This window comes from Triplophysa dalaica, chromosome 8 (genome assembly GCF_015846415.1).
Source record: "Triplophysa dalaica isolate WHDGS20190420 chromosome 8, ASM1584641v1, whole genome shotgun sequence".
Lineage (NCBI taxonomy): Eukaryota > Metazoa > Chordata > Actinopteri > Cypriniformes > Nemacheilidae > Triplophysa > Triplophysa dalaica.
In genome coordinates, this window is record NC_079549.1 from 15,278,774 (window position 1) to 15,302,962 (window position 24,189).

General features: G+C 37.5%; 2 protein-coding genes and 1 long non-coding RNA gene across 4 annotated transcripts; all 3 read right to left on the minus strand.

Moving 5' to 3' along the window:
• Positions 1 to 1,050: 1,050 nt before the first annotated feature.
• impg2a (interphotoreceptor matrix proteoglycan 2a) lies at positions 1,051 to 11,307 on the minus strand. Its single transcript, XM_056755155.1, has 20 exons — positions 11,229 to 11,307; positions 10,931 to 11,155; positions 8,776 to 8,942; positions 8,625 to 8,650; positions 8,438 to 8,505; positions 8,080 to 8,210; positions 7,282 to 7,443; positions 7,142 to 7,200; positions 7,018 to 7,038; positions 6,750 to 6,907; positions 5,895 to 5,953; positions 5,636 to 5,813; positions 4,615 to 5,546; positions 4,172 to 4,391; positions 3,540 to 3,750; positions 3,267 to 3,455; positions 2,939 to 3,140; positions 1,947 to 2,026; positions 1,795 to 1,866; positions 1,051 to 1,527 (listed from the first exon to the last, which is right to left on the minus strand). The coding sequence occupies exons 1-19, from the start codon at positions 11,305 to 11,307 to the stop codon at positions 1,797 to 1,799; spliced, it is 3,237 nt and encodes a 1,078-aa protein (XP_056611133.1). The 3' UTR covers positions 1,051 to 1,527; positions 1,795 to 1,796.
• A 907-nt stretch (positions 11,308 to 12,214) lies between these two features.
• Positions 12,215 to 21,757, minus strand: senp7 (SUMO specific peptidase 7). 2 transcript variants are annotated; one of them, XM_056755027.1, is made up of 23 exons: positions 21,571 to 21,757; positions 21,054 to 21,244; positions 20,607 to 20,728; positions 20,423 to 20,512; positions 19,521 to 19,618; positions 18,308 to 18,441; positions 17,907 to 18,211; positions 17,403 to 17,679; positions 17,061 to 17,251; positions 16,468 to 16,545; positions 16,325 to 16,358; positions 16,026 to 16,223; positions 15,693 to 15,943; positions 15,443 to 15,573; positions 15,148 to 15,264; positions 14,802 to 14,921; positions 14,605 to 14,697; positions 14,283 to 14,428; positions 14,136 to 14,176; positions 13,980 to 14,023; positions 13,818 to 13,886; positions 13,489 to 13,639; positions 12,215 to 13,393 (listed from the first exon to the last, which is right to left on the minus strand). In XM_056755027.1, exons 3-23 carry the CDS (start codon positions 20,703 to 20,705, stop codon positions 13,217 to 13,219), a joined length of 2,844 nt encoding a protein of 947 aa, XP_056611005.1. In that variant the 5' UTR covers positions 20,706 to 20,728; positions 21,054 to 21,244; positions 21,571 to 21,757; the 3' UTR covers positions 12,215 to 13,216. The 2 variants fall into 2 exon arrangements, with proteins under 2 accessions (XP_056611005.1, XP_056611004.1); XM_056755026.1 differs by lacking the exon at positions 21,571 to 21,757 and having other exon boundaries at positions 17,907 to 18,441.
• A 1,693-nt stretch (positions 21,758 to 23,450) lies between these two features.
• On the minus strand, positions 23,451 to 24,123 carry LOC130427506 (uncharacterized). Its single transcript, XR_008907317.1, has 2 exons — positions 23,847 to 24,123; positions 23,451 to 23,548 (listed from the first exon to the last, which is right to left on the minus strand). It is a non-coding gene; the product is annotated as an uncharacterized LOC130427506 (long non-coding RNA).
• Between the last annotated feature and the right edge of the window lie 66 nt (positions 24,124 to 24,189).

Genomic DNA, 24,189 nt, shown 5'->3' on the forward strand with positions numbered 1-24,189 from the left:
TAAAAAAGAATCGTCTGCAATCCAGAGCTAGAGTTTAAGGGACCAACATATTTGAGAAGACATTAAATCAGTGACATCACCGCCACACCATGAGCTCATGCACAAAGATAAAAAAATAGATCAACATGGGAATTTCACAGCAAGCATTTAATCAAAGTGTGATGCTTTGAGGACACTCTTTACGGTGTTAAAAACACGCTGCTCCCTAGAGGTTAAACAGTGATGTGGCACTGTAACAAGTTTTGAACTCGAAGAATGAAAAAACACTTTTGCATGACTCATGGATCTATCACATTCTGGCTGAAACGCTAACAAATTCAAGGGCTTCAATCTGTTAAACATGAAAATTAATAAAATGAAATACTTTCGCATAACTGAAACAGTTTGCACAAAATGAAAATTACAGAGAAGGGGGAAAATATGCCCTTTGTTCTTTTTCATTCACTGAATATTGTAAGCAGGTGTTGTTGAGCTCCAGAAAAGCACCATAAATGTGAATCATACAGAAACTAGAATGCTATAACGTTTCAATGATGCAATACTTCCTCCTTTACCAGACAATTACATTTATTTGGATGGTTTAACTTCTGCCGAATAAGATATTACTATTTTTCAGGTGATGCTGAAATGACATACTTTAGCTGAAGCTTTACTCTAAAGTGACTTACACAGGATGGGAACAGTAGCCTTAGAAGAACTTACGGTTAAGTGTGTTGTGCTTTATAATCTCAGCTGTAATCTTTGCTTTGACTAATTGAAGTGAGCTCTCTGTAATCCAAAATTAGCTCTGATACATGGAAACCCTGACAGCCCAACTCATAGTAAGAAAGCCTGACATCACTTCCAGAATGCACACAAACACATTTACTCAGTGCGCCTGAAACAAAAGTTGAACTAGACTGTAAGTGTTCAGTATCAAAAGGTTTTATTTGGTTTTCATTTTACACAATCATATATGAACTGACATACATAACATATATTCAACCTCGTTCCAAACCCTCAAGGCTTTCCATCACTTACTTTAAAAAAAAGAATGTGAGTATAAAAAAAGTTTGCATTAATGGTGATCAGTCGCGGACCTTGCAAAAAACAATGAGATTTAATCTCACAGATATTAAATCTATAGCATTCATTTAAATTAAAAATTGTGGTCTAAGTGTGTGGTCTAAGTGTACATATATAAATAATCATCTTAAAATTATTTTTGTCACTGCCTAGAAAATAGCTGCCATGGGAATTGCTGAGTGAACTAACTTGTCAAAATAGGAACTTTGGCAAGACCCACTCCTTGAAGGGCAGGTTTAATTGTAAGAGAAGCATTGATACTTTAAAAGCAGTAAAACTAACAGAATTACAACAGTAATAGTGATTCAAGTAACTTCCAGAAAGTGGGCAAACCCTGTGTCATTGCAGGCCTTTGTCTCTGTGTCAATGATGGTTTGATGAGAGCGCAGCACCCAGAACACAGATTAGAAGGCACAAATAACTTCGACAAAGAGAGGAGCTGTCTATGACCACAATCTTGATCTATGACAGAAAAACGTTTCATGTAATACAAATAAAATATAAGAAAAAATAAAAGGAATATAGCTCTTTTTTTACCTACAACCTATAAAGTTAAGATGCTCAACAAGCATACAAATAATAAAAATAAGTGATCATAATAAAATATTAAAATGTGCTCTTCTGTCATACAAATCCTGAAGATTTTTCTAAGTTTACTCTCATTGCAATATTAAAAACACAGAACATGTCGCAATAAAACATGCAGTTCCCATAATTTTGATTTATCACCTTCAGCTTGTTGCGCTCAGTTGGACGTGTGTTGTCGATGAAGAGGAACTTTCTCTCTGATTATCTATCGCTCTGATCAAACAAAAGCAAGATGACATGAGGTGATAAAACAGGTAAAGCTAATGTACAAGATCACCATCAGTTACACTCACGGTTGATGTTGCCGCATGAAGTCTGCAAACTGACGATCTCTTGCGTAGAGTTCAAGGATACGGATGCGATCTTGAATCTCCTGTGGAATTGGAAGAAAATGAAATATACAATGGTATGCAAAAGTTTAAAGAATCTTGCAGAATCTGGAAAAAGATGAAACTTTTGAAAAAGAGGATTTTTGACAATGGAGGTTTATTTTTTATTTAGTCCTGCCCTGAGCAAGTTATTTCACTGAAGAAATGTTAACATACAGTTCACACTAAAGAATAATAACAGAATTTCTAAAAATAGCTCAGAGCAAAAGTTTAGATACCCCTTAATACTGTATGATGTTACCTGAACCATCAATGACAGTTTTTATGTTAAGTCATAGTTGTTTAAGGGTTTCTTGTTTGTCATGAGTCTTTAGACTGTGCACTGATCTTAAGAAAAATGATCCAGGTCCTCCACAATCTTTGCTTTTTCAGCATTTCTGGATATTTGACTCATGTCCAGCAGTAAATGTTGAGATTCCTCTTTTTACATTGAGGCCCATCAAGAGACTCATACACAACTATTACAATAGATAAACACATTCATTGCTGCCCACAAAGTCAACACCCTTGATTTCAAGTCAGGTAGGAGTGAAATAACTTGCTCAGAGCAGGACGAAATTAAAAATAAACCTTCATTTTCAAAAATCCTCTGATTTTTTCAAAAGTATCAGCTTTTTCCAGATTCTGCAAAGGGTGTTTAAACTTTTGCATACCACTGAATATATACTGTAAAACTCATATTATGTTATGGGAACATCCAGGAGGAAAATGGGACTTTTACACTGCGGTTAATTTATACGTTAAGTACGATATGAATACAAAACAATACAATTAGTAGAAAAAGTTATTCTAAATCACCACCCCTAAACTTAATTTGTAAACATGGGCACAAAAGCAAATCCTACTAAAACATTCAAATATGATTGTATGAATTTGTTAACAAATATCCGTTGTACCTCCTTGGTGAGCTCACTGTTCTCATAAATGTGGCGAACTTCTTCACTGCTGAAGTCAGTGGAGGCCTCAGCACTGCCACTGCTGTGGATCGGGGGGTCGGGGTACCGCCGGTAGTAATGACTGTAGCCTGTCGTCAGATCACTCTCGAACATAGGGTTGTACTTAGTGGCCCTGTCTAAAAACGGAAAACTATCCTCTCTTCTACACACACACACACACACACACACACACACAACACACAAACTAGGTTTCAACTGTCCTTTTGTGCTTTTACCAAATGCAAGTGTAACAAAGTCCATTTTGACTGTGCCATATTCTCTGTCTTACTGTATTGGGTCCTCCAGCTCATCTTTGTCATACTGGTCTCTCAGGGTTCTCGCTAAGAAGAAGATTACTCCTGATGCAACCAGCAGAAACCCAGCAACCGATGCGATGGCAATGCCGACTACGAGTGGCTCAGATACATATTCTTCGCAATGCTCCCCTCTGTACCACCAGTTCTCCCCCACACGACATCTACAGAGCACACATGCATAAGAACGTGTCATGGTTTGTGGTCCAGAAAACATGATTACAATCTAATAAACCATGAATACACACCTGCAGATAGCTCCTTGGTCTGGAATGATGTCACATTTCCCATCATTCAAGCAGAAGTCAGGCTGAAGCTCACAGATGCTCTGGCAGGGAAGTCCATCGACACTGAAGTACCCAGCATTACACACACATTCTTCTTCACCCGACCAGCGGTTCACAGTACATTCTGCAAACTCATTACATGCCTGGAACTTGCATGGGTCTGCCTGATCACCTGAACCAAACGTCAATACGCATACAGTATGTTAAACACAAAAAGGCAAATATATTGCTGCTTTGTTGTGTGTTGACTTAAAGAAAAAAACCTGTCATCATTTAATCACCTTCAATTTGTTTCAAACCTGTATACATTTCTTGTTCTGTTGATCACAAAAGACGATATTTTGAATAATGTGGAAAACCAAACAGTATTGGGATACTATTGACTAACTTAGTAATTTTCTTTTCTTACTATACCTAGTCAATAGTGCCCCAGATCTGTTTGGTCTCAAACATTCTTAAAAATATCTTTCTTTGTGTTCATCAGAGGAATGAAATTTATTCAGGTTTGAAACAACTTGAAGTTTTGGTAAACGGTCCTTTTACTAAATGTTTAATAGTCCATTGACTTAAGCTTTCTGAGACTATGGATTTACCTGATTCCACATCCAGGGAATATTTGTCGATGGCGAGGTTCATGGTCTTGTACGCTGTGTTGCAGAAGTCCTCCAGAATAAGATAAACAGCAGTTGTGACTCCACGAGGAACAGGTTTCGCAAACTTCATCCGGCTGTTCACCACGATGCTTCCATTCCTGAAGTTCAGGATCTCCAGGTTCTCAAAGTTACTTAGGTTTGATTGGAGATATGGCACCAGCTGAGGATTATACAAGAACATACAATAATAACTTTATACAATAAAAAAGTCAATGAAAACAAAAAAAACATCATTTACCCACTCTCTTGTCAATTCAAACCTGTATGACTTTGCCGCGAAATGTGAATCGCCACCATCCAGGATTTTATTAATATGAATTTAAATTTTTGGGTGAATAACTCCTTAAAATGAATTGAGGAGAGGAGGTGGTGGAAGACATTACCAGTTCGAGAAAACGTTGTTCCAAGGCTTTGTATTCTGGAGACCTCTTATTGAACAGATCTTCTGAGAACATCATGTTAGTTACACGAAGACTGAAGAACACCATCAAAGCTCGCCCAGGGTTCGTTGGCATGGCAATGCTGGAAACATCGTCACCTTTGTTGATACCGGGCATGCCGCTACCATCTTCCGCCCCATAAAAAATCACATTATAATCCAAGGATGTACTCATGGCTTCTGAATTAATGGTAGAAGTTAACTCAACATTCTCTGGGGTCATCATGGTGATGAGAGTGAAGGGTGATTCTTTCTCTGGTGAAAGAGAAGTTTGTTGGACTGGGCTTGTTGGTTGTCGGATGGTTGGTAAAGTGACCAATATGATCTCATCCTCTGTTAGACCTTCCACTAAAGATTGAGTAGGTTTTAGTACAAAACCAATTCCTTCGTTTGCCATTGTGGTACAATCAACAACTTCCCCATTATCTTCAACATCCCCTGATACGTTTTCTGTAATCATTACAACTTCAGATTCTTCATCCGTTTGTGTTTCTGTGGAAGCAATTTCTTTCTTATCATCTTCATCTACCTCAGGTACGGAAGTTTTTGTCTCTTCCATAACTGGCATTCTTGGTGTATCAGCATCTACAACAGTAATCAGTCCATCTATTTCCACAGGTGAAACGTGGTCCTCAATCACCTCTGTAGCTGTGTTGATGGTGGAGAATTCATAGTCCTCTAAAAGGGGTGTGTCTACATCAGTCAAAACCTCTACATCAGCTTCAGTCTCTTCAGCTGGGACCATTGTGGCAGCAGATCCAGAGGCAGGATCAAAGTTATCAGTTGCGATGTCACTGTCTTGACCAACAGCTTCACCATCCACAGCAAGAGTTGTACTGGAGGTAGACAAGGAAACCAAGCCCTTGTCTTCAATATCTGAAATAAACAATCATCATTTTTTGGACTATCATCACCATGTTAGACTAAATCATTGTACACATAATATCAACAATGTTAGTTCTTACCCTCCGGGAAATTGCTGTTTGGATCATCAGTGAGAGATGGTGTGTTCTCATCTAGTTTTATAACATCATGTTCTTGCAAATCTTCCTGTTGTAATCCTATCGTTGGATTAATGGTGAAGACCTCCTTGTCCTCCTCACCAGGCAGAGCTGGTGTGTTTTCTACACTTTGAATTTCCTCCTACATAATAAATGAAAGAAATTAGTTGATTCTAGATAAAATGGAAGTTTCATTGTCATGCTGACAGAAATAAGAATTCACCGTGAGGTCAGAGTCTGGAGGTTCTGTTGCTTCAAGAGTTTCCCCTGGAGCGGCTTCCGCTGAAAATAGGAATACATTGGACTGTCACAGACCGAGATGTGCCATAGTAGGGTAATAACATGCAAATGTCAATATTAAAATATTAACTATTAACAAAGGTTTGTATTAAGTGATTTAAGTACTCTTTAATAATTTAAAGTATTTTAAAAGTTTATTTGTTTCATAAGTTAAGTATTTTATTTTATTTTTGAAAGCATGATTTTTTCCTAGAGAGGTAAGTTCTGCTTTCAGAATTGTCCATATATATTTATAAGTTAACTGTGTGTTTTTTTACACTAACGGCTATCAGCCAATATTTTAAAAACAGCCTCTGTTGAGGGCCAATATAAATCCTGTCAATCAAAAGAGGTTCAAAAGAGAAAATATTAAGAAACATCACCAATTTGATGTTTAATATTAATAATAATTATATGAATTAATAACATTCGGAAGTTATGAAAGATAATTTATTCTTCAGAATCGTATCGGAAGATGTCACTCTCGATAATCGACTATTGGTATCGGTGCATCTGTAGTTTCACTATATGTCCTATTTTTTGGTATTATTGCTTCTGTTTTGTGCATTTTATTTTACAGAAATTGTACAAAGCATGTTGTCTCTCAAAATTGGTGTCTGTTTTAATCACAGCCATAGTTCAAAGAACATTTGTATAGACTGATCTTTTATCATGTCTAGTTTAAAATATGAAAATATAAACAGATGGTTCAATATATTGATCATAAATACATTTTCTGAGAGTAAAAGTCACAACCATAATGTTGGAAATCCCGAGTACAGGTTGAGCAGTACGTTACCATTCAAGTCTTCAGTAATGGAGGGTTTAAGGGAGTCATTGTAGGTTCCCTCTACCATGTTTGACTGGAGATTAATAAAATCAAGTGTCTCACTGCTGATCTCTTCACTGCTTGTCTGAAGGAACACAATATATTCCACCAGCAATGCTTTTTCACCACTGGAGAGGGAAAACAACACTTTCATACCTGATCCTACTTCATAAATGAATATACTTATACTAATAATATACTAACTAATAATACTTATCTGACTCCGTGAGTAACTTACCTTGAGGGATCCATCTGTGGCCTGCATAAAGACAGATTAAATACCTGTTTCATGTCCTATTATTAGGCCACTGTGTAGTAAAACTATACTAAAACCACTAAAAATGGAACATGTAAAAACATACCTGACATCCAGTACTGATACACTCTTGAATTCGGTAAGATTTTTCAAAGCAGTAGAAATCTGTAAACATATAAATACATATACTGCACATACTGTATATGCACATTAAATAATGTCGCCTAAAAGTTCAGTGTGTTGTACCTTTTCTCTGAACTGCTGGGTGAGAGTGAGGCGCTCACTGCTGGTGGGGTCAGACAGATATTCGCTCCACGGCTCTCCCATCAGTAATAACGTCAGCTCTACCTTCTGTTCAATAAGAGGACGTGCAGGTAAAGCAGCAGGCTCTTCAACCTCATTAGTAATCTAGCAAATGGAGAAAACAAAATACACGTTGGTCAGCAGATGTGTTCTGTGGACCTTTTTTGTTATTTAATCTATCCATTTGGACTTTAGGTAAGTGTTTTTATTAAACGATTGTATATCATTTAGAGATTACATATTCCTTTACACAAAGCCTGCAAATGGTCACTTTTTTATGAATTGTTTCCTTCTATCTGTCAAGATGCCAGCACCCACCTACCCACTCAAGATCTTCTTAAAAAATGCTGTCTTTTACTTTTAGGAGGACCTAGAGACATAAATGCAATTTACGCAATACACATAACTATGTCTTCAGAGGCGTATAAAAAACCTTACATAAAGAAGCGTCAGTGTGATGTTTGTATTATCTTAGAAGGAGCTATTTCTATCTACATACACTGTTGGTGTAGTTTCTACAGAAGCCCTAAACGGACAAACTACTCTCCAGATCGCATTTCGCAAGTACGGTTTCTCCTTCGGCAAAGAAGCGAAACTGTGATGACACGTGTCAGCCACCGTAGTGCCTCTAAAGGAAGGGGTGGAGTGAGTAGTTGGTTGCAATCACAACCTTACCGTTAGATGTCGCTAAATTTCATACACTGGACTTTGAACTGTTTGTTTCAGGCTGAAAACACCAACCTCAGTTTCCGGTTCAGTCGTCATGACAACAGGTGATGGTTCTACTGTAACTTCCATCACCCTCTGAGAGACGACCTCATCTGGAACAGGTACAGTCACCACGTCAGTGGCCTCTGCTGGAAACCCATCACCTGGCACATTATAAAAGATCATTTTTTTGTTGATCGAACAACCTTCCAGAAAACTATTTTAATAATACCAAGAACCATTACTAGAAACTATAGAACTGAATTTATTTTATCATCCACATCGAATTATATGATGTTTTTGCATGTTATTTTTATGTATGTTTTAACATTTTAAATGTCTTTAAATTTGATTAATAGAAGACACAAACACGCAATGATGACAGACAGACCTGCTGGTGGATTATTTTGATTTTGGGAAGAATCCTCAGGACTGCATAATGACGTTGAAGGTGTTTCACTGAGAAGAAAAAAGAAGCAGACAAATGGAAAGAGCTAGGACAGATCATCCAATGTAGAGAATATGGAAAGTGCATGTATGTGAAATAAAAGAGTTCGGTGTTCAAGTGTTTGATGTACCTTTTCAATCTGGTCTGAGAAAGTATCTGCAAAGAGATATGAACCACATACAATCACACATTTTGTATGTTCATACTAATGTATTCAAACCACATAACCAGGTTACGTAATTATCACAAATGTTAACAATATAAGGTCTTGTGCTACAAACTTTGAGGACAAGTTGTAGGTGTTCCTCTGATTTGCTGAAAGAGGAGCCAACGTCATGTATGGTGACTGTTCCGGCCTGGCATTGACTCAACCAGCTCTGGTACTCTATCTGGTTAGGGATGCGGTCCCAGAAGATTTTAAAGGCTTCCCACACAGTTTCCTGACAAACTGACATGCAAAAAAATATTGTATTTATTACCAATTGCAAGAACAAATGACAAAATTGTGGAAACCACAATGCCCAGAAAAAGAAACACAACAAAATAAATACATTAATAACAATTCAGTATTATGGAAGCAACATATTAACAGACAAAAAAACTATGCAGCAATTTTTTTTGAATTATTCTTAATGAAATTAAGTGCTGTTTGCATATCAAACATTGAAATTCATTTTTATTAACTTGCTCAGTTACGGTTGATTCCGAGCTGGTGTCAACACGCAGCATCTCAGTGACACACATAGGCATGAATGACAGCTTGCATGTGCTCACACCCTTTATCCCAGCCATGCGGATATAATAGCTTTGACCTCATTGGCTTCAATCCAATATGTTAACTGACTTTTAACTGCATAGGCTGCCTTTTAATTTGTTGAGGGAGAAATCACACGCGAGCTGTGAAAGATCGTCTTTTCCCACTAACCGAGATGTCTGAGTGGATTGGATCTATGTGAGCCAAATGCTCCTCAGCTGCCCACTCTGGAAAACTATTCACACATGGCAAATTTTTATTTTGTGGTCTTGAAACCTTTCAGGAGCACAGGTTTATCATGGGTCATGTTAGTATGTTGCTTTGGATTTTGGTGCAGGTTTGTTGTCTCAGAGAAAAACACAGTCTATTCCTTAAAAGTAATAATTATGTCAGCTACTTCCCTGCTGGAAATAAATTATGTAATAAATTCAACATTTACTCATTTTAGTTCATTAAAATAGACATTGTGACTTCTGGTCTGTCAGGTCGGATAACTTTGGGGAAGGTCTGGTTGTTTCCCATCCAAAACCTCACTGATTTATTTACAACAATGTGTTGCAGATACTAAAAGTGTCCCAACTCCTATTCTTATTCTCGTCTCTTAAGAAATATAACAAATGAAAATCCACAGCCTGAGATTGATTCGATTCAAATCAAATTCTCCCAAGTTCAGATGATCTCTGCTATGGGATGTTGACAACAAAAGCAGTTCACAAAAGGGATGGTTGCAAAAGCTTTCAGATTATGTTGTTGATTTAATTACTGTATACAGTGGTGGTTTCCCGGACAGGGTTTAGACTAGTCTCAGATTAAAATTTTCGAGCTGTTTTAACTGATAACTGCTTGCACTGACAGATCTTAAAATATATCAGTGCCATTGTTTTGTCTCAAGATGCACATTAATCATGTTTCTTTGCAAGGAATGTAAAAAGGTAAAAACTAGGCTACCTAAATATCCTAATTTAACTAAAGCCCAGTCCTGTTTCAAGATAATACCTGTCCGGGAAAGCGCCGCATAATGTGTATTATGTTAATCTCTATAGCATTACATTTGTGCATTTATAATGCATTCAATGTATACATTTTGTCAATATGTGCATTCCCTATATAGGAATCTACCACCTTATGGTGGCAAGTGTCATATATGCTCAAGCTACAGGAACAGATAAAATGCACATATAAAATATTCTCTTTGTTCAGCCATCAGTTTTGTTTTGACTCGATTATTTGATAGAACTCGGTTAAACCCTTACAGCTGCAAGATCGGCATACACATTTCATTCATTTTTAAAGCATCTGCATCTTCGTATGATTCGTAAATTGGACATAAATGTCAAAAACTTGATCTTAAGTATTTTACCCTTGCATGAAAATAGTTAAATGACGCCAGTTAAGAATGTGTTTATTCACAAAAGAACATCATGTTCACAGAGTATTGACCTCATGCCTTTCCAAACCGTACGCAGAGACGCTTCTTTCGTCAGTGTTCAGATGTCTGGCACTTTGCCTCTGGGCTAAGGAACCGTTTTAGCTTTTAAAGACCTCATCCACAATCCATATACAAATGTTTGCTCTTAATGAACAATACATTTTGCTTTTAAATTAAACAGCATGGTGCTTTATCCTGTTATCAATATGTAATAACCATGTTATAAATGTAACAATTTGTAACAGGCTCTCACCTCTGAGCTGGTAGTATTTGAGATGATTGCGGATGACTTGCTGTACTGTTTCTTGACTGCATTGCAATACTCCACTAGAGAGAAGAACACTACGCTTCTTTCTTGGCAAGAACGCTCGGTCTCCAGGCTTCTCCACAAGCATTTGCAACAACCGTGAAATATCATCATTTTGTGAGCGCTTATCTGAATGTCTAAGTGTAGGAAACCAACCCCAGTCAACTTCCTCTGAAACAGAAATACACACATTACCATAACACTTGCATTCCCAGATAATACATATTTGCACAAAGACCCTTACCTGTGGAAATATCCAGTTTGGCTGTTGCAAATATGCAGCCCAAACAACAAAGGCTGTACGTCCATATGAGCTGCAACATTGCGAGGTTCAGTTACCTCCAGAGGCTTGAAAATCGAGCTGTCAAGCGATAGCCGCTACTTCACTTGGGACCACAGACCTTCACACACCTGTGCATGTTACATGCTACCCACAGTACATGTGTGTATCCGAGGTATAGTATTGTTATGGATTAAGGGCTATGCAACCAGATCCTCAAAGTCACACATAGGTAACCGCTCATGTTAACGCAGGTAAACAGATGGAAAGGGATTTTTTTTCTCTCTTTAATCTTGTTTAGTAATCCTGTAGAGAAGCTCATCAAGAAGTAACTGGAGGTATTGGATGTAACCGGAGGTATTGGATGTAACCATGACTGCAGAACCAAGAATACAGGGGTTGGTAGTGTAGGTGGGAGACAAAGGTTATGGTTACTGTCTAAAGGCCACCGTCAAAATTGATAAAAACATACAGGATTACAAAAGTTTTCAATTGAAAAAGTGATACGGAGGTGATTACACAACCAGTTCTCAGCTAAACCTGTAAGGTAAAGAACTGGGTAAAGGACATGTATAATTGGTTTGACCCCTAAAGACCACAACAAACTGTAAATTAACAGGATTCAAGAGAAAGAACATCTTTAGCATGATAACACAACACACACATCTCCTGCCAACTAAATAAGCTTTATATGATATCAGTTGATCAGTCAAAAATTCTCATCTTTTACTCACTTGTTCTAAACCCGTTTACATTTCTTTGTTGTGACGAATACAAAGAAAGATATTTTGAAGAATGCTTTTAACTAAACAGTTCTTTGCCACCATCCCCGTCTATGGTGCCCCAGAATTTTTTGCTACAATCTTCAAAATATCTCCTTTTGTGTTCAGCAGAGCAATGAAATAAATACAGATTTGGAAAAACTTGAGGGTGAGTAAATGAAGACCGCATTTTCATTTTTGGATGAACCGTTTCTTTAATGTCTCAGTGATCGCTCCAACATTCTGTTTTGAATGTCGCTTTGGATAAGAGCATCTGCTAAATCTCTTTATTTTACCAATTTACATACATACAGTGTATACATTGTCTACAATTGTTTTGCCTCAGTGCAGTTACTAGGTAATTGTTCAGAAAAGTTAGCCATTTTGCTTCTTTAAAGTTCAGCTGGTGTATCAACCCCCATCCAAGTTTGGCAGAAAGTACACCACATGGAGTGCGAGCCATTTATAGAGCTGTCTTATTATTGTTCCAGAGCTGTGAAAAGTTTGCTTAGAATTTTCCAGAATGCAGTAAAAACATTGGCATCACTCAACAGAAAAGTTTGAGCAGAACAGAATAATAATTTACTAAATATAAACTCCCCCATACATAATGTACATTGGCAATTTTAAAAAAAGTATGTGAATACACAAAAAAGTAACCATTCACCCATTTTTAGTCTTCTAAATGATTCACTGATAAGTCACTGTAGATATCCCCATCTGTATCAAAGTAAGCCTCTTCCAAATTAACAAACAGAGTAACAATGTACACACACCGGAATACTGAGATTACTGGAAGAAGGTGGGTGGTCTCTAAATCCGTCTAATCTCAGTCTGTCTGGTTAGCATTAAGCATATGCATCTCTTGCAAACTCCTTTCAATCTACCCGTCCACCCAAACAAGTTGACCAATGACAGTACCAATTTACGCTACACCCAACTGCTTGTCCAATCGTGTGGTCCAGGCCTTTTGCTCAATCCCACATTCATTCATGACAACCAAGGGCAAACAGAGAAATATACAACGGCATGTGGAAGTAATGTAGTAATTTTGACTGTGCAAAAGTTCAAGAAATTTATTTCCTGCTGAAATCTTTGCAACAACGTATTAAAATGCATAAAACTATATAAAATGTTCAAGACATCAAATATAAATACATCTAGTGTAAAATAATCCACACCTAAACACTTTTAAATCGCATTTCTATTATCTACTCTATCTATTAATGCTTCATTTCCCATAGAGCCTTGCTGAAATCGGTACAGGTGTAGTATGAGGTCTCGAATGTCCTCTCGTTTCCCTCGAACCTTTTGCCGAGGAAACCAGCGTTCTAATCTCAGCGGCAAGTCAAAATGTACAACTGGGTCCTGAAAGGAAAAGAGCATTAGCTGTTGATTGTAAGGTTGAAACGGACAGTTGCACACATTGTGTATTTGATAATGTGGTGTAAAGATGTGTCTACCTGTAAAAAGCTTTCGGCATATTGTAGCAGGTAGAGGCCACAGTCGCTGCTGTTATCCTGCAGAGGGACTTTACAATGGGAACCTTCCATGTTTTCAACACTAAAGTCACGATAACCACCTCTCTTTACCTCCCACTCCACCTGAAGGTATCTTAAAAGACACTCACACTTAATAACTAAGCATATTCGATATTCAATACACATATTAATAGACATATCATGTGTATGTTATCAAATGCCTACATCACATTCTAAAATATCTTATTTCATTGGTACAACAAATGCAGTTCAAATCCAAGACTTCAACAAAACAAAGTGCAAACACTCACTCTCGCAAGAGTTTGAAGATACGCTCATGAAGAGATAACTTCAGAGAGTCCATGACAAGAATACACGGCCTGGAAAAAATAAAGCATCAAGAGACCGTGTTAAACAAAGTTCAGACGTGAGATGTGGCCAGGCAGACAAGGAATTTGAAGAAACCCACACACCTTTTGCAGATAGTTTGTCTCTTACAGGTACTTTCTGTGCAGCTCTACAGAGAAAGAGGCAGAAAACGTGTTACTAACGTGTTCTATATTAAATCTATATAAATTATATTTCTGACTGAAAAGCCCTGTCAGATATTAATGGTCATGGTGACTCACCACGGGTTCATGAGAATTACTGGCCTTTATTTGGATGTCATCTAGATTAAGAAAAAAGGTGCTCAGAATCATGAGATGCTATTCCCTATATTCAGGTTCTGATGGGTGAAACTGAACAAATTGAAGAATTAAAAACTGTTGCGTTACCTGCGTCTTTATCCTCATTACTGTTGGACCTGTTGTCGGACTGGATCTCAGTTGCGTTCAGACCCTCATCACCAAAGCCTTCCCTGTTCACACAATGCGGTTCTTCCAACCCTGGGAAACATATTACCACCAGATACCAGTGCGATCTGACACGAACAAAACAGACATGTTAAGATTTAAACCCCATTCAAATATAAGCATCAATCTGAAATGACTGACAATAATCTGCTGATACGTAGCAAAAAGTACATAGCACATCAATAAAAATGTATGTCCAAAATCAGTAGCCGCTTTATGTGGACACAATCAAACAACTACTTACTCTTGATTGACAGGTACAAACAGGAAGTCTTTGTCAAAGATGTCTACATGACGGGTCCATGTCCTAACACGCTGATGCCTTCTGACCTGAGCTCTGAAAGCAAAAACCCATCATAAATATAAAAATGTGCAGTGAAACAGCTTTCTTTGTTACTGCAGACAATCTGAAATATCCAAACTATGTGCTTATACACTCACGGTGTGCTTGTGCTGTCTTCATTCGCATTGTCTTTGCGTGTGAGCTGTTTATAGAAAAAGCTGCTGAAAACATGTGATCTTTCAACAGATGACGGTGGAGCCTTCTGCACCAAAAGATACCTACAAAATATTTGTTTTACATTTATTTAAACATTTGCAGACTCATTCCAACAGCTTCTTTCTGTGGGTGATTCTCGGTCAGAATAAGCTAATTGACTTAAGAGCCAAAATCCTCTAACTGAACTATTTGTTTAATTCCACCCTAAATCTCCCCAAGCCTTATGGGAATGGCTGGATCAAATTAAACTCCTCTCACTGATGTACAGCATCTCTATACCAGCCTTACTTGAGGTAGAAGTCGATGATGACATCATTAAGAAATTCGCCACTGTCTAAACACTCCAAGTCTTCTGTTGTCACAGAGAGGGCTCCTTTAGAGGGCGGAGGAGGGAACTGAATCAACCTAAAGAGAAAAGTGGAGGCAAATCAAAACTGAGATGCAAATCAGAACTGAAATGCAAATCAGAACTGAAATACATCAAAAGACAATCCAATAATCCTTTTATCCCAGACGTAATTATCTATATAATAATATAAATTCACTTCACAAAAGTACCAAGTTCTGTTTTAAGCTTGTGTACCTGCGTGTAGGACCTTGGTGGCAGTAGGGGGTCCATTCTGACCCGAGACCAGGTTCCATTGAAACACTGTAGGAACCTTGAGATCTTCTGTGGCACAGTGTGTAGACTGGCTTCAGCTGAACATCAGCATCCTTTGACGACAAAAATTTGCAGGAATTAACAACATAAAGGCAAGATTAGCAGCAAATTTATACATACAAATCTCAAAGAAAGAACTATGAAACATCACAAAAGATCACACAAAACGCACCATTATGGTAGATACAGTTGCCTGTGCAGCATTACTGGTCTGCATGTCTGATTTGGACGTCAGCAGCTTTAGCAAATGTGTTTCCTGTGAGCTCTGCAGCAGGTTCAAGGAGTCTGAATGTGTGAGGGGGGAGAGGAGCTCTGGACTGCCCTGTTGCAGAGCCACCAGGTCCATTAGTGAGGCCAGGATGGCACTCTCAATGCCAGCAACAGGCTCTGCCAAACACAGCACCACACACGTGTTGCCTTCATCTGAACACACAACACAGAGAAAACGTCATTTCAGATATACAAGAACACTCCACTATGCAGAAAGATAGTGCAGATATATGACCTGGGAATGTCTCTGGTTCGATAACGGACAGATCTTTGTGCAATTGGCGGGCCTGAGAGTCAAACAGCCATAGCAGCAGCAAAGAAGGCGGCAGGATGTCATCATCCTTAACCAGTTCGCACCCCTTCAACATGGTCCCCTCCCACACACTGTATTTACGCACGCTTGCCATCGATATAGAAACTTTCACTGAAGAATCTGCGTAAGTGACACAGTTTATTAACAGAAAGTATGAACAGAAGTTTTACAGGTAAATAATAAATGTTGATTTTTGTTAAATGACAGAAGAGCATATTTACCTTTTAATGAAATGATGATCTCCTCTGTTGAAATCTGTAAAATAATATAATAACCTCCTGATGCTTTAAAATGGACCACGAAACACTAATTTGCATTTTAATGAAATAGTTTGTGAGAAATAAATCTATTATATTGTCCTTACCTTCATATTCTCATTGGATATGGCACTAACTCCACCCATGTGAAGTGAAGACAGTCGCAACTCCATCATGCTACAACTCTGAAAATGGGTTTTAACCAAATAAGCACCAAGTCCATGTGAATACACATTGATGGATGAGACTATACGATTTCAGTGTGAGAATTATACAATTTCTGTATGAACGATAAATAACTAAAAAAACAATTAAATGCTTTTTCACATTTTAAAATGAAGAAAGAACAATTACAAACCAAAACAAATAAACCGGTATGACTTTGTTTCTTCTGCAGAATACAAAAGATTTTTTGAACAATGTTGGTTTCCAAAAACTGCTGATCCAAACTGACGTCTTTTAAATGGAGACAAAAGCAATGCAAGTCAATGGGGACTAACAGTTTTCTGTTTCCGACATTCTGTAAAATATATTCTTTTGTGTTCAGCAAAAGAAAGAAAGTCATACAGGTTTGAAATGAGAAGAGGGGGTGTAAACGATGACAGAATTTAGACTTTTGAGCAAATTATTGCTTTGAGACCAGTGTATTTGGAGCAATAGTCTTTTATATATAGTGCAGTATGTGGATCATCGAACCAACCTGTGTGTACAGTCGTGTAATGTGCGAGTGAAAATCAGGCATTGATTTCTGCTCATAAGCGCTTTCTGGTGTCTCTAGTCTATCCGTTGCTTTATCGCCCTCTGGTGGCAGAATGTTTAAGACCTCTTCCTCTTTGTCTTTTACCACATCCTCCTCATTCTCCTCTTCCTCCTCTTCACTTGAGAGAACAACTTGCAGAAGTAAAGAGGGAGTGATTGTCACCAAATAGCCAAAACAAATTAATGCAAAACACATGTTGCTTTAGTCAAATCACTGATACTGACATAAAAAGTGTTAATAAAATCACACCAGAATGTTCTTGTGACCTCTCAAATCACTTACTGGTTTCAGTTGGGAGGGGCTGACAGGACTGTCCCTCTGCACTCTCAGAGGCGCAGTCTGACCCGGGAACCTGTTCACTTGAGAGGCTGTCCAAACGACATCTTTTGAGTGGGACCTCTCCATCAGCCCCGACTGAGAGACGCAAGACACTACCCCTTAACCCCTCCAACTCCTGCTCTGTCTCTCCATTCACCCGTTTGTGGGTTTCCTTCTTATCTTCTTCTGTATACTCTGAGCATTCTTGTGTTTCTTCACTTTCTTTCTGATTGGTTAGATGCTGCAAGGTTGACCAGTAAAGACAAGAGTAAGGATTTCTAGTAGAGCACAGCAACTACCATGAATAGTAGCTTCTGTTGACTATTCATATTCAGCAGGTTTACACAATTAAAACTCTTCTTCTGGAAAATATATCATAAATATTGATAACTCAACTTCTGTTGTTTCTTTCAAGAATACCTGCAATCAACTAGCGGGTAGTAATTTATTTACAAACATGAATCTTACCTCACTATCAGTGTCATCCTCTTTGAGGTGAACTTGCTCTTCTATTGATGATAAGGGGCTGTGTCCCACTTCAAATTCAGACAAAACTGCTTCATCATTTTGTAGAGATCCTTCAAGCGATGTTGCCTCCTTCTCTTTAAATGTAGATGGCTTGATCTGTTCAGACAGCTGATCGCTAATCTCAACACACTCTGGAGACTCACTTTCTCTGGGTGAATAAGAGTTATTTGATTCTTCAGACAGCTCTGATAGTTCCAGCGAAGAGTTTGTTTGTTTGACTCGTGATTTTTTTATCTTTATCTGATCTTTGGATAAACATGATTCATTTTCAGTACAAGCGGTTGATTTGGTCTGTTTTGGGCATGGTGAGTTATCTTTTGCTTCAGCAGAGTCTTTTCTACCTCTCACTGTCAGACTGCTTCTTCTCGTGTATTTAAGCTCACTTGTTGATGTCTGATCACTTCGTCTTTCTCCAAGAAAGCTTTGTCCGATCTTTGTCTGGAGGACATCTTTTAAGACAATCTTTACCTGACGTCTGTAAGAATAATAAATAATTTGATTAGCAACATGTACATTATTTTTGATAATTGTTGGGGAATAAACCCTACATATTAAACTTAATGTTTTACAATTTTAATTCTCTCTTCATATACTTACTCTCTCAGGTTGTTCTAAATCTGTATAAATGTCGTGTTCTGATGAACAATGCTTGTAACCAAACTGTTCTTTGCCACTATTGACTACAATAGTAGGAAAAATTGATTTATAAATTTCTTTCTTCTGTTGAATACAAAAGAAGATATTTTAAAGTAGGAAATGAAAACAGTTTTGGGGCACTTTTTATTACCATTTAATTTTTTTCTAATCTGGAAGTCAATGGTGGCCAAGAACTGTTTGGTAACAAGCATTCTTCCAAATATCTTTCTCTGCGTTCATAATAATTATCATTAATAAATGTATACAGATTTGGAACAACTCAGGGGTGAGTAGATGATGACAGAATTTTTATTTTGGGGTGAACTGTCCCTTTAAGAACACAACTTATACTTCACAGTTTGTGCTAAATATCTTAATTGCCCCCAAAATAATGTGTCTTGTTCTATCAGCAATGTGCAATAAATTTACTTTTTTTTTTAACCCAGCAAATAATAAAAGCAGGCAAAAATCCCATAGACCTATGGATTCACTATTTGCTTAATTTGTTTACTAATGTCACTGTGGCACAAACATTTAAAATTTTAGTTCAAGAGCCAGCATGCACAGAGGGTGCATGAATGATAAGCAAAAGGGTAGTAGTAGATCTGTTAAACCCAGATAAGACAAATTCATCGCTTACAACTTTATTACAGGCAGCAGTACAATCTTACTGTGCCCTAAAACAACTCAAACCAAATGCAGATGCGCTCACTCCTTCATGAGACTCGCATCATTTCCTCTTACAGGAAACAGGTGGGAAATAAAGAATGTTAAACTTTCAGGTTAAATACTCAGAATTTAGCCGATTTCATTAGATTATGGCTCTGATGTCATCATTTAACTAAATAAGACAATCAGAATTACAGCACTGTGTCATAGCCCAGCAAGCATTGTACCATAGCCCAGCAAGCATTTTACCTTTCTAATTCCTGCCATGTTTTATGTCCTCGATCACTGGTTGATCTGGGATCTAACTGGGGGGACGTACCATTTGATGCCAGCTGTGTCCAATGGATCTAATGCAAAGAGATAAACAAATAAAATTAAAATAAGTAGGACTCTATCAAAACAAATTTGAGATCACGGGTTATTTACGGTAAAACGTAGTAAGTCTAAATTTCAAAACATACTACTGTGGGTGAAAAATCATAAATTTGTATCAAATGTAAAACTTGTCTCATTATTTTTGAAAAAAAAAGATGGTCAAATGATTATTTCACAAGTAATCTGTAAAGCTACATTTTTATTTGTCATTATGTACGGTGAACAAAAAACTGCAATTACTATATTTAATTGATTATAGTCTTTTATTTACGAACTTTACAACTAATTTTAGGTTTACATTTTGAAGGAACAGTATACATAAAAAAGGAAATTTCTTTTTTCTTTCCTTACCCTCAAATTGTTCCAATTCTGTACACATTTATTTTTTCTGATGAACTCAGAGAAACAAATTGGTAAGAATGCTTGCAACCAAACAGTTCTTGGCCACAATTGATTACCATAGAAGAAAAAAACGCTTTATAAATTACTTTGTTCTGTTAAACAGAACGTTTTTAAGAATGTAGGAACGCAAACAGTTGTGGGGCACTTCTGACTACCATTGTATTTTTTCCAGCTATGGTAGTCAATGGTGGTGAAGAAATCTTTTATTCTGTTAATCATAATAAAGAAATGTATAGAGATTTTGAACAACCCGAAAGTGAGTAAATGCTGACCATTTTTTGGGTGAACTGTCCCGTTAAGTGTAAGTAGACACCCTATTTGTATAAAGATAATGTTATATTGACATGCAACACTTTCAGTTCATCTATAGTCACCTTGGTGCTGCTCGTTTTCCTATCTTTATTTGTCTCTATATCCTCATCTTTAGCTGAGGAACTTCTGGGAATCTTGAGTGGACTTTCAGTCTGGGACACATGGGCAAATCGAAAAGATTATTTTAAATCCTTTGTAACGTTATACACATCACTATGCCAGATGTTGTTTTAAATATGGATTTACCTGACAGCTGACATGTCTTCCACCTGGTGAGAGCGTCAGAGCTCTTCTCCGGTTCAGGGTGTCAGACAAGAGGCTACTGCGGGTTTTTTCATGTGGCATTGTCCAAACAAACGTTAAAAAGCCTGAGATCGCAGACACAGCACAAATGAGAACAGACACAACACATGAGATTAGAACCTAGGTTAACTATTGTTACCAGGAAAGCAGAATCAGCAAAGCTTCTTTATGGCAACATGCGCTAAAAGCACATCTTTAACCTGAATCAAAACCGCCTAATTTGTGAGATTTATCTTCTTTCATGTATAAAGGGAGTTTAGCACATGCCGTATAAAACAATCAACAATTAAATACATTTAACATTAAACAGAAGTTCCTCATTAAACTTCTAACTACTACAACGCCTAAATCTGCCGTTATATTGGTTCAATATTCATATATTCCACTTACTTTTCAAATCCAGAGTCAGTGTAACCTGTAGATCATGACAAAAGAAGATAATTTCGGTGATGAACTGAAAGTGAGCGCATGTGTATTTGGATTACAGCCCTCGACTAAAAACTTCCGCTAGTCACCGGAAGTCAGAGGCTCTTCTTCTTTGAGAAGCGGTGACGTGAAAATGCGAAGATTGAGTGCGCCATCTAGTGGTAGAAAGAGCAATCTTCAGTCCCGGTGAAAAGTGATGTCCAAATTTGGTCAGTTGACGTATCGCTTTAAATTCAAATACATTATTAAAGTTGAATATTATTATTCATGTTGAACAGTTGTATTTGGGGTATAAACCGAAGCTCAGATTTCACATTAAAATGTAGGTCTAGCTCAGGAGAACGGCTACAAAATACGGCGAAACGAAAAGAAAAACACATTTTAATAACGATTGATAACATTGTAGGCAAGTTTGCTTTATTTTCGGCAAAATGTCTTTTTTCTACGCATTAATTGTATATTTAAATAAAACCCATATTACCTGTTATGCTGCAGTTTCGCCACAATTGAAAGTGATACGTTGTTTTGCTCAGAATACAATACACTAATGCTAAAAGTATTTGGACATCAAACACCACACCCAATGAACATTTACCATCTAAACTATTACAAATAATAGAAAGTTGGCCCTACCTGAAAGCGCAATATCATGTCATACATAAAATCAAGTTCACTATCTTCATTTGTTGTTGACTCGTTTGAGAAAGAAACGAAACGACAATAATAGAATTAGAGCTTATTAATTTATTTTGTTTTTGTCATGTAAGTCTAGTCGAAATGCAGTCATATTGCTGCAGGTAAACATCAGATCTGAACCGCCCCTGAAACAGAGGTTGATGAACAGATCTTCACATATTACAGCTGAATGAAAACATATCGAAAGAGAGAGATAAAGACAACTAGTGTTAGCACCTAAAAATAAAAGGTCATGCAGAGCAAAACTGGTTTGGAGTCAGATTTGTATGTCATAATGCTGATATATAAACAATGCTGGTTTCGTGCTGTTCACCCAGCAAATTTTTTGACCAGCATTTCTTTTCTGGCATCGCTGGTTGGTTAAGTCTGCTATAGGTGGAATGCAGAGTTTTTCAGCAATGTAAACCCCTTGTGTGCCCAGATTTGCTTCTGCATGACCTTTAACCTCAGGAACCACATTTCTGAACTGCTGTCACTGCAGGCGCAGACGCAGATGAGCCAGCAAACCCCTCAGGTTCTGGATTCGACATTAATGCTTCATCCCCTGAATAGAGCTTTTTTTTACCTGAAAACACACAAACAGGTCAGACAACATTAGTTACGTTTGTAAATGCAATCTATACCTCCCATAAACACTGATATGCTTTGATTCCTTCGTCCTGAGGCGAAATGGTATAAAAACAAGACATACTGTCACATACTTAAAGTGATTCAGTCATCATTTACTCACTTTGGAGTTGTTCCAAATTTGTATGAATTTCTTTGTTCTTATGAAAACAGAGAAACGTATTTGGAAGAATACTTATAACCAGACAGATTTTGGCCCCCATTGACTACCATAGTAGGAAAAAACATGCTACTTGTCCTAAACTGGTCTTTACTGGCAGATGCTAAGCCACGCCCCCTAGCAACCAAATAGGTTAAATAGTTAATAGGTTAAACTAGCAACCGTTTAGCAATACCTATATCTCTGGATCAGAACATCAAAGAGACTCAGGGGTTGGTTCGTTTCTCTCATAGCATTTAGTATCATCAACTGACATATGCTAAGCCAAACCCATAGCAACCAAACAGGTAAGCTTAGCAACCATTTATCAATACCTATATCTAAGCCCCAGAATATCGTAGAGACATGGGGTTGGTTCATTTTACTCATAGCCTAGAGTATCATCAACTGACATATGGTAAGCCACGCCCCTAGCAACCAAAAAGGTTAGCTTAGCAATCGTGTAGCAATACCTTTATCTAAGCATCAGAACATTGTTGAGACAGGGCGATTGGATAAACTCTTTCTTGCCTTCATGTGTCATCACCCTAGTGAGTGCCCAGTTCACATTTCCTACAATGCGAGTCAAATCTGTGTGGTTATGAGCATTCTTACAAATACATTGCTCTGTGTTAATCATAACAAAGAAATGTAGAGAGTTTTGGAACAACTCGGAGGCGAGTAAATGATGAGAGAATTTAATTTTTTAGGTGAAGTATTACTTTAAGTAATGAGGAATGAGGAAATGTCTTGAACCTGCTGTGCTGAAAAATAAAATAATGTATGTGTCTGTTTAAACATAGTGTGTTTTTCCTGACTGATGATAAGCTGTGCTGATGTTTAACGTGAATGATAAAAAAGTGTTTATGGCTGTATGAGTGTGAGATATATAATGACAGTTCACCTTTAGCCAGACTACATGGTGTGAGCACGGGTTGTTCAGGCTGTTCTCCCTGTTTAAGGGATGCACTGATTTTGCGCGCCACGTAGCAGCCGGCTGTAGGGTAGAACATTATAAGTCAGTCATATAGCATACAGTCAAACATAAAATAAAACTAAGATTAATGTACATTTAAACATGAGGATTACTGTCTGTTTATAACAATCTATTCAATATAAGGAACTTTGCATATTGACATTACCTATGAAATAACCTACTTAAAATGTCTTAATTTAGGTATTAGTCATTTATTATATAATATTGAGTAAATATATAACTGCATTTGTTGTTACGTTGATCTCGTAAACAGCAGTATCTAGTCTTCACAGTAAAAGTTATGAAATTCCTACGTTACCTTTAATCAGAAGTCATACCATTGTGTACAGAATGTACAGTTTTTAACGTGTCTGTACACGAAAAACTTGTCCTGAAACAAACGCGTCTGTACGTTGTGAACGATACTGGTGTTATTGAACAGAAATGTATCCGGAAGCGCCCAGCCGCTGTTATGAGACTGTTTTACGAATGGTTATTGTCGCATTTCTCATCAACCTTTTGGTCGCACTCATCTGTGATTGGTTGTCTTAACAGACTTGGTGACCTGTTCACCAATTGCTGTTAAATGCGCTTTGATGACGTAACGCAACACCGCCGATTACAAAACAAAATTCTGACTTGAAAATATTCTCTTGTAGGTC

Excerpts from the sequence above, each read along its gene's own strand:
- impg2a (XM_056755155.1), bottom strand. The coding sequence starts at position 11,307 with ATGTTGCAGCTCATATGGACGTACAGCCTTTGTTGTTTGGGCTGCATA. Across the intron at positions 8,943-10,930 it reads CAAATACTACCAGCTCAGAG|TTTGTCAGGAAACTGTGTGG; the intron begins GTGAGAGCCTGT and ends TTTGCATGTCAG. Across the intron at positions 3,456-3,539 it reads GACCAAGGAGCTATCTGCAG|ATGTCGTGTGGGGGAGAACT; the intron begins GTGTGTATTCAT and ends TGTGCTCTGTAG.
- senp7 (XM_056755026.1), bottom strand. The coding sequence starts at position 20,705 with ATGCCACATGAAAAAACCCGCAGTAGCCTCTTGTCTGACACCCTGAAC. Across the intron at positions 16,359-16,467 it reads TATCCAATGAGAATATGAAG|ATTTCAACAGAGGAGATCAT; the intron begins GTAAGGACAATA and ends ATTATTTTACAG. Across the intron at positions 14,698-14,801 it reads GAAGACAGCACAAGCACACC|AGCTCAGGTCAGAAGGCATC; the intron begins GTGAGTGTATAA and ends TTTTGCTTTCAG.